Source organism: Gymnoscopelus microlampas (genome assembly GCF_963454915.1).
Source record: "Gymnoscopelus microlampas genome assembly, chromosome: 1".
NCBI classification, from domain to species: Eukaryota; Metazoa; Chordata; class Actinopteri; order Myctophiformes; family Myctophidae; genus Gymnoscopelus; species Gymnoscopelus microlampas.
Window position 1 is genome coordinate 1,632,973 of NC_139962.1, and position 10,524 is coordinate 1,643,496.

The following is a 10,524-nucleotide window of genomic DNA, read 5'->3' on the forward strand; positions in this document are numbered from 1 at the left end:
GCCACGTTATACAAACAAAACTGTTCGAACCAGCCGTAGCGCGCCTGCGTCCAATTTACACCTGTATTCACATCCGGTCTAGAGCCCCGCCTACTGGATCCGGTGTGTTGAACACGGACATGGACACATCATTTCCGTTTCTGTTTTCCAACCGGATCTTCACCCTGAAGAGTGAATTGATCCCCAGACTGCTTTTCAAGTAATCAACACTAATCATCCACTCCTGTGTGGAGGATGATGATGCAGTGGTGTAAAGTAACTAAGTACTTACTAGTTACTTTGTAATGTTTTATTATTATTACAAAACATACATTAACCACTGCAGCCCTATGAAAATAGCAGATCTACAAGCTCGAGCTTGTAGATCTGCTATTTTCAAAGCATGTTCATACATTTTTTAAACTTGTGAAATGGGACATTCTGCAAAATGAGTACTTAATTACTTCCAGCACTTAAGTATATTTTCATACGAATACTTTTGTACTGGTAAATGACTTTCATGAACAACCTGTTAAAAGGAATTATCCTTATCCTTAGTAGGCGAGTGGTGGAAGAAGTAGCTTATATTCAAACTTTTATATTAACTTAAATTATTATAAACAAATGATAAGCTGGTTATAGTAAAAGTAGTGATAATATAAACACACTGTTACAAGTAAAAAAGTCCATCTATTCTCAATTTGCATGAGTAAAAATAATAATAAAACATGTTGGACATTCAGCTGATATGTCATTCTTCTTGTAGTTTAAATCGTGCATATTTAATGAGACCATTTACATATTTGAATAACCAGACATCAATATGAACTTGTATTATTTATAGCTTTTTTTTCTCAAGGACCCCCAGGGGTCCTTGGGGAGGTCTCAGGGGGTCCCCAGCTAAATGATTTAATACAGCATCACAATCATTTTAACCACTTTATCCATATTAAATATCAGATATACAAGCTCACAGCGCGTCACTGATATTTTAGTTAATAATGTTTAATTTCTCAACATAAATCTTCTCTTCTGGGGGTCCCTGGGGGTCCCTGGCACAACATCATTTCATTTGGGGGTCCTTGACATGAAAAAGTGTGAGAACCACTGTTTTTTTATAGCAGCCATAGTCAGACACATGTAGTGTCTTCTGATGGACACTAGATGGCGTCTGAACAGCAGTTTTGCCAAGTGCTGCTGGAAAAGGAAATCAGCAATGTAGGAAAAAAAAAATACATTTAGATTCACATGTATGAAATATTACCCAAACTATTCTCTGACAGTGGTGGAAGAAGTACTTATGTTGTTTTTGTTGTTATGTTGTTTTTGTTGTTTTTGTTGTTTTGTTGTTTTGTTGTTTTTGTTGTTTTAACGAACAGACCTTGTGAAGACAATTTTCCCCTTGGGGACAATAATGTTAGGTGTGTTACTGTATGTCTTCACTCCAGTTCCTTGAACATTCTTTGTGGGTTTGTTCTATTGGACATTTCCTCGTGTTCCTCGTGTTCCTCGTGTTCCTCGTGCTTCCAGTCATTTAGTTACCGTTGTGTTTGACCCATTCAGTCTGGGAACGCATGCACCTCGTGTCATTTCAGATTTCTTTGGGCTATTAAAAAAAAAAAAAGCAGATCTACAAGCTCATAGCGCGGCACTCGGTGCCGCGCTATGAGCTTGTAGATCTGCTATTTCTTTGAATAGCCAAAGAAATCTAAAATGACACGAGGTGCACGCGTTCCCCGGATTGAATGAGTTAAGCTATCAAACACTTTGAACCGACCTCCTCTGCCTCGTCCTACACTCTCTCCTGATAGTAGAGGCCCTAGGCCCTAGTAGAGGCCCTAGGCCCCTCTAGTTTGGATTGCATCCATAGGACCTCTAATATAGGGATTTTGATGATCCCAAGAAAAAAAGTGGTCCAAAGTGTGTTTTTTTCAATGTTTTATTACCCCTATGAGACCTGCAGGATTGCTGGCTGGAACGCTGGTGAGACTGTCTTTCAGAGACTGTGGCACGCTCAAATTTAGACGTAGCCCAAAGGTAGAGATACCATTTGATTCTAGACAACCTCAGGTTTCCAATGGGACCAACCTTGTCATGCTACCTTGTCAGGAAGGGGGCTAAATACCTAATGATTCAAAGTTAGACAACATTTTGGCGAGGGAAAAACGGCCATCACCATTTTCCAAATGGTCCCTTGAGCTGTCACCTCGATATAAGTGAATTGAAATGGGTTACATGGATACCTACAAGCCTGCCCTGTACAGAAATTCCACATTTATGGCCATCTCATGCAGTTTTGGGCAAGAACCATGCAGTTTATTGCATGCAGTACAAATATGTAATTTCCGCCTATTGTAAAAAGGAGAACACTTTACTGTATATATAGCTGCATGAGATCACTGTACTGTATCTATAGCTGTATGAGACCACTGTACTGTATCTATATAGGGATATAGATGCAGACAGTGGTATAGATTCAGTACAGTGGTCTCATACAGCTATAGATACAGTACAGTGGTCTCATACAGCTATAGATACAGTACAGTGGTCTCATACAGCTATAGATACAGTACAGTGGTCTCATACAGCTATAGATTCAGTACAGTGGTCTCATACAGCTATAGATACAGTACAGTGGTCTCATACAGCTATAGATTCAGTACAGTGGTCTCATACAGCTATAGATACAGTACAGTGGTCTCATACAGCTATAGATACAGTACAGTGGTCTCATACAGCTATAGATACAGTACAGTGGTCTCATACAGCTATAGATACAGTACAGTGGTCTCATACAGCTATAGATACAGTACAGTGGTCTCATACAGCTATAGATACAGTACAGTGGTCTCATACAGCTATAGATACAGTACAGTGGTCTCATACAGCTATAGATACAGTACAGTGGTCTCATACAGCTATAGATACAGTACAGTGGTCTCATACAGCTATAGATACAGTACAGTGGTCTCATGCAGCTATAGATACAGTACAGTGGTCTCATACAGCTATAGATACAGTACAGTGATCTCATGCAGCTATATATACAGTAAAGTGGTCTCCTTTTTACAATAGGCGGAAATTACATATTTCAACCTGGAATCGACTAGTGTCTCTCTCACAACAACTGTGGATGGTCGTGTCCGGCAGTCCTATTTTAGACATGTTATTAATACACAACCACAACAACAACAACAACAACTACTTTTAAAGAGGTTTTGACATGTTTATTAATTGAAATTCAGCATCTCAACATCTAAAAAGTTATGAGGTCAAGTTTTCAGGATGGATGGGGGCTGGGGTTGGTTGGTGGAGGAGGTATCTCTCTTCAGTTATAGCAGGGGTCATCACCATGCTTTCTTGTGGTGGACATTTTGGTCAAAATTCCATTTTTGCCACGGACATAAAAAATGAGTGGACAATAATATTACCAGAAACACATAAAGAGCTAGCCTGAATGACCTTATAACCAAATATGTAACCATATTTGGTTATAAGAGTGTACAAATGGAACCAAATGGACCCTTACGGGTCCATTTGGTTCCATTTGTACACTCTCAGAGTTACGGTGGTCCTTGCAAGTAAAACATTTAAGAACCACTAGTACTAGTAGGACTCCTAATGTTCCATACATAGTGTCATAGTAAATCAGAGTCATACATATTCTGAAGAAAACTAAATAAGAACATTATAATGGTGTGTAAATCAAACAAATTGCCACGGACAAGACCAAGTCTTTGCCACGGACACATTTGTCTGTGTACGGACATGTTGATGACCCCTGGTTATAATCTTGCTTTATCTCTTTTTGTCTTTTTGTATGTTTTCGTTCTTGTCCTTCCGTGTGGCCGTCCGTCTCAGCCAAGCTAACATTGGTCAAGCTTCACATGACACGTGAAAATATGTTGTCACCAATGCTTTTGATTGGCTAGCGAGACGCATGACGAAATAGAAATCTATAAAAAGGTGTGTCACTTCAAAAAATCATTTATATTTTTTGAAGTGAGCTTCCATCAGCCAAGCTAATATTGGTCAAGTGACACGTGACTGACAATATGTAATATAAATAGGTAAGACAGGATTAATCAGGAACAGTACTGGCGGAGACCTGTGCTCCGAGGAGCACATTTTCTAGTTTCAATCTTTTTTTTAGTTGGCAGCCATGACCTGGTCCACCCAGCTTCCGGATTGGGCCACGCGGGAGTAGACGCCGGGCACGGAGGTGGAGCAACGACTGCTGCCCCAGGACATGATGCCGACCAGGGTCCACATGTTGTCCTTCTCACACACCAGGGGACCACCGGAGTCCCCCTGAGACAGGGCACAAGCAAGGACAGGACATGATTAACAAGAAGCAGACCATTAACGAATCAGTCAATCAATTTTCTTCACAATCCTCAATACCATGGACAGGTTAACATGACTACGGGCCCTGGGCACAAACTCACCATTACACCCTCCCATGCCAACACACACACACACACACACACACACACACACACACACACACACACACACACACACACACACACACACACACACACACACACACACACACACACACACACACACACTATTTTAAATGCTAAGCCCACGCTCATTCTAGCTGTTGCTACAGATAGATAGATCATTTTAGATAGATACTTTTTTATTTCTGTGTCCTGCACACAAAGTGCCCAACCCTCATGGGTTTATAAGACACCATTTTACGCTTATAACATGTTTTACAATATTCACGTAATTACATTCAATTACATCTCAGAATTATACAGTGTTCTGTCTTCTCTCCCAAGCTTGACAGATAAAATCTGCCACAACAAAAGCTCCTTTAACAAAACATATCTCAAATCTTACATAATCATCTAACTCAAGGAAATTTCCACAAATAGAAGACATCTTACTAACAAATACCTCTCTTATATCATCATATTTTGAGCAATAAAACAGAAAGTGTACCTCGTTTTCAATTTCCCCAAGTTCACAAAACCGACAATATCTCTCTTCCTCTGGAGTGGCATTAAACCTGCCATTCTCCAGAGCTAATGGTAGTGTTCCTGACCGTATTTGTGCACAGAGAGATCGTTGTCTTTTGCTTGAATTATACTTCACATACGGTTCTACAGTGTACCTGTCCTTTATGAATAGTTCACAACTTGGGTTTATACCATATATCACTACACCATTGTTCTTTTATCTGGAAAACATTGTACTTCTAATTTTGTGAATGTCACATAGTAACTTATTCTGACAAATAAAAAAACAAATCATTAGAGTAAAATAAAGATCTCAACTCTTTTGTCCAGGAGTGACCAGATCTAAAATCCCACTTAAAAATCTATAAATATTAAACATGCACACATAATAACGAGACACAAAGGTAAACACAAGGAGCAGCAGATCATCTCACCATGCAGGAGGTGGCGCCCTCACCCCCGGCACAGATCATGACGTCAGAGATGTTGTCTCCCCAGAACCTCTCACACTGGATGTTGGACAGCAGGGGCAGAGAGGTCTGCTGCAGCTTGTTGGGGGTGTTGTGTTCTGGGGGGGGGGGGGGGGGGGGGGGGGGGGGGGGGGGCGCAGACGGACAGAGATTATTGTTTTATTGATACAACTTGCAAAATGTTTAAATAGTACAGTAGTGGTTCTCAACCTTTCCAGGCTGCGACCCCCCCCCCAATATAATCATATTTGAACTGGGCACTTGTAGTTGTAGGAGTTGAGGCATTACATTTAGTTTGACTCCGTTCCACACATTAATAGTGGAAATAGCCAATCTAATATCTCATAAAACTATCAATTATACGTTGGATATTCAAAAGCTGATCTACAAGTGTACATCTGCTATTTTTTTAATTTTGGGAAAGAACGTGAAAATGTTTGGAAGATTTTGAATAATCTTTGCTTTTTGTTTTTTTACACAAATCTTCTCTTCTGCTGGTCCCTGGCACAAAACATTTTCAGATGGGGGTCCACGGCCAAATATATATTAATTTGGGGCGAAAACGTTAGAACCCACTGCCATATGCTTCACTGCTACAGTCGTCACTCAGCCTGTACCAAACTAATTTCTCCTCCACATGCAAGACAAAAAAACAATTGACTCTTGTCCCCCCGTTCTGGTAGGACAGAACGGGAGGACAGACAGGGTTCATTGACATTACAGAGAGAGTAGAGAGGGGGGTCCTCCTACCTTCGTAGCTGGTCTGACCCCAGCCAGAGGTGACGCAGGTCATGCCGGGGGCGAAGACGTTGTGTAACTCGTCAGACAGCGTGGGCAGGCAGACGGGGGACACGCTGGGACCCAGGCGGGCGGGCGAGGCCAGCCTGATCAGAGTGATGTCATAGTTGATGGTGCGAGGGTTCCAGAAGGGGTGGGTGAACACACAGGGGTTCATGTGAAGGAGTGAAGTGCAAAACTATGGAAGATTCACTTCTTGTGCAATATAGGATTCACGTTAACACTTTACTTAAAAGTCGGGTTGTGTGTCAGGTTTTGCATAAGTGTGTATAAGTGTGAGTATATGTATGTGAGTGACTGAGTGAGTATAGTTATGTTCTGACTAAATAATTGGTTCGCTTATTGACTATTCCAGTGGTTCTCCACCCAGATGATTAGCTTAAAGGTAGGGTAAGTGATATTTTTTGGTTAAAACAAAAAGTATTTTGTTAAAATGTTAAAGCACTATATTGTGATAGTAATCATTGCTATAGAGTGTTTGTTCAGTAACAGGAGTCTCCCCGTCTCTCCAGCTCTTTAATAAACAGAAAATACATTTTCCGGTAGGTGTCAAAATCTCAGCCAATCAGGAGAAAGTACCCATTTTTAAGCTTCATTTTTCTAGTGTTCCAGTTCCAATTTTGCCTGCTCATTTCTTAGTGTCATCACTTCCAATTTCACCTGTTTAATCTATATCCTGATTGAGTTCTCTATCCTGATTGGATAAAATTGGAAATGAAACTGAAACTGCATTTTCTGTTTTATAAAGAGCTGGAGAGACAAGGAGACTCCTGTTACTGAACAAACACTCTATAGCAATGAGTACTATCACAATATAGAGCTATTTAACACTTATTTTAACCAAAGAAAATCACTTACCCTACCTTTAATGTGTAACATTGTTTTCTCACTCAACAGTAAACAAACCAACATGCAGTATAAGTGTATACAGGGCATCTGCACATTTCTAAAGTGACCATTTAATGACCTTTAAGACCTTTTTAATGCCTCCAAAATAAAAATTAAATAAATAAAAATAAGACCATTACTGCGTCAAAAGTAACCAACAAACTATACTGTAACAGAAGATAAGATCTTTGAAAATAGCCGATCTACATGCTCAGTTGCAAGGCGTTGAGAGCTTGTAGATCAGCTATTTTCACAATATTTATCTGGAACCATCTGTGGAATGTCTCAACTCCTACAATTCCAATTGCTTGTCAGGGTGGAGGGTCCCCAGTTCAAATATGATTATTTTGGGGGGTCCCCTGTTCAAATATGATTATGATTATTTTGGGGTGTCCCCAGTTCAAATATGATCATTTTGGGGGGCTGTGGCATGAAAAGGACCCTAACCCGCATGGCTTAAAGAGAGCTTTAGTTAGTTAGTTTGTTTGTTTGGCACCTTTGAAACCTTCAGTTTCTGGATATCCTCAGATTTGGACTGGTGGTCGTGTTCTCCAACAATCACACGGTGGTGAGTCCTGAAGTCAAACAAGACAATTAATTTATTTCTGTGTTAACCCATTTAAACCATTATTTTATAAATAGCAGATCTACAATTTCGTAGCGCGGCACTGAGCTTATAGATCTGCTATTTTTTTTTAAATCTTGAACATTAAAACATTTTGCTTAAATGTAATGCCTCAACTTCTACAATTTTAAGTGCTTGTCAGGGTGGGGGGTCCCCAGTTCAAATATGATTATTTTGGGGGGTCCCCAGTTCAAATATGATTATTTTGGGGGGTCCCCAGTTCAAATATGATTATTTTAGGGGGTCACAGCCTGAAAAGATTGAGAACCAGGCGTTTAACAGACGCTTAATCCAGAGCGATTTACAGTAAGCAAGGGCAACACAAGGTAATACATACAATGCATAGAGATAGTAATCTAATAATAAACTAATACATAAGTAAACCAAGAATCATCAGTAGAATATTTAAAAAAAACATCAATAATATGTACATTGAAACTATACACACTATAGGATGCCAGATCAATGACCTGGCATCTGTCTACAGAACATGCTAAAGGAGTGTGTGAAGGAGAAATGCATGATGAAGAAGAAGAAGGACTGGGATACTGACTGGACGCTGCAGTGGGCGGCGGTGACGACCCAGTTCTCATTGACCAGGGAACCTCCGCAGAAGTGGAATCCGCTGGGTTGCTGAGGTGTGACATGGAGATGGAGGGAATTATAACACGTTAAGCTTAAACATACCACGCTTAGCATGTTAAAGTCTCTTCACAGACTAACCTTAACATGTAGGGCTGTCACCATTACAAGATTTAAAGTTGACAATTAATTGTCACACAAATAATTGCGATTAACGATTTTAATTGTGTTTTTGGCGTTGAACTTTGGAACATCATGAATAAACATTTCATTTATTCGTAATAAAGATAATGCACAGGTCAGATCTGACAAATAACTTGAATATGCAAAGAAATTACTGGCATATTAAATCATTTTATAAAAAAACTATTGAAAAGTATCAATACGGCAATATAGAAATACTCTGTTACAAGTAAAAGTCTGGAATTCGAAATTTACTTGAGTAAAAGTACAAAGGTATTGGCATAAAAAATGTACTTAAAGTACTAAAAGTAGAAAGTACTTATTATGCAGAATGTCCCATTTCAAGTCTTCAAAATTTGAAAATAGCAATGTGAGCTTGCAGATCTGCTATTTTCAAATAGCCGAAATATATAGAGAGCGGTTAATGTGGTTAATGTATGTTTAGTGATAAAAATCTAAATCTAAAAAGCAACTAGTAACTATAAAGTTTTCAAATATTTGTAGTGGAGTAAAAGTACAATATTTGCCTCTGAGCTGTAGTGGAGTAGAAGTAAAAGTACAGAAAATTGGAAATACTCCAATGAAGTAAAAAATACCTAAAAACTGTACTTAAGTACAGTACACTAGTTTCCTTCAAAATTGGCCTGAAAAAAAATCTACCAGACTACAAGGCGAGGTACTGTACATGTAACTGCCCATATATAGGAATCTGACTGTACCACGTGCTGTTGATATGTCTGACTAATAAAGTATTCAATCAATCAATCAATCAATCTAAAGACTGTGACTCACCTGCAGGGACACCTGCCAGGGCCAGGAGTGTGGCACCGCCTCCTCACCGTTGACGATGCGGGCATAACCAGTCACCTTGGGGGGGACGGCGGGGGTCCCACAGCCTGGCAACGAAGAGTTAAACACGGTCACACTCCTGACTGTCAAATATCATCTCTGTCGGGCAGAAACCTCTTATCTCCATATTTTAACTTTTTGTGTTTTTATTTGCACGTTTCGAGCTTGTAGATCTGCTACTTTTGATGCTTTTTAAATTTGAATCCTGAAAAGTAACAGTTTTGGAGATGTGTGGTTTCCACACGACAGAGACCATAATGTAATCATCACGTCCGTAACTGTTTATGACCTAGAAATAATATAACACTGAACTGGACCCATAGCGTATACAGTAAGTACATAACATTTTCATTAAAAAAAAGAAGAAATTCTGGATGTTTCTGGAGGTGAAATACAAATGAAAGAGCTTCAAGTTGTTTAAACATTTAGAATTCTCTACATCTTCATATTATCATAAGAGAGACCATTCCTCCTCTCCTAGTTCTAAAATCTTGAGCTGTTCTTTCAGCCAAATCATCCAAACTAATCCAAGTGTATTTGCTATAGGAGCAAGTGCATCAAATCTTTGAATTTGTGTTCAGGTTTTCTTTAACAAGTATCTGCATACAGTAGCTAAAGCACTACGATGTGACATTTCCTCACTGTAACAAAACCCATATCGTTAGCATCATCATAGCATAATTGCCCAAGTCATTTTTTGGGTCAAATTGACATTCCTACCCAACTCTACTCTCCTAACACTGCTGCTTCATTGTGCCTTATTGCCTATGTCCTCAGCCTATCAGAACGCATGTTACATTAAAAAAAATGACTCAGGCAATTATACTATCAGGCTAACTTTTTGACTTAGGCAGAAATTATTTAGAATGTAACGAGCATTCTGATAGGCTAAGAACATAGGCAATAAGGCAGGATGAATCAGCAGGTTAAGACTGATCTGCTCTGAGTGCTTGACTTAGGCAACAACTTAGACTTAGGCAACAAAAAAAAGCCTAAGTAAATTTTTAATTTCTTCTTCCCTGAAAACCTTCAAAATATGAGTTGGGCCATTATGCTATGAAGCTAACCATATTTGAAATGGCTGGATGAGGGACCCGGGCTTCCATTACCGTAAGCGGCGCTGACAAAAGCGAGGCAGGAGATGATCCAGAGGAAAGCCATGGTGACGATGTGAGTG

At 39.5% G+C, this 10,524-nt stretch overlaps 1 protein-coding gene across 1 annotated transcript; it reads right to left on the minus strand.

The window, feature by feature from the left end:
* Positions 1-4,128: 4,128 nt before the first annotated feature.
* Positions 4,129-10,508, minus strand: LOC311046510 (chymotrypsin B-like; the record flags this gene model as incomplete). The annotated part of the gene is made up of 7 exons (XM_084058857.1): positions 4,129-4,290; positions 5,387-5,520; positions 6,173-6,365; positions 7,605-7,683; positions 8,287-8,366; positions 9,291-9,394; positions 10,457-10,508. The coding sequence occupies 7 exons, from the start codon at positions 10,506-10,508 to the stop codon at positions 4,129-4,131; spliced, it is 804 nt and encodes a 267-aa protein (XP_083914983.1).
* Between the last annotated feature and the right edge of the window lie 16 nt (positions 10,509-10,524).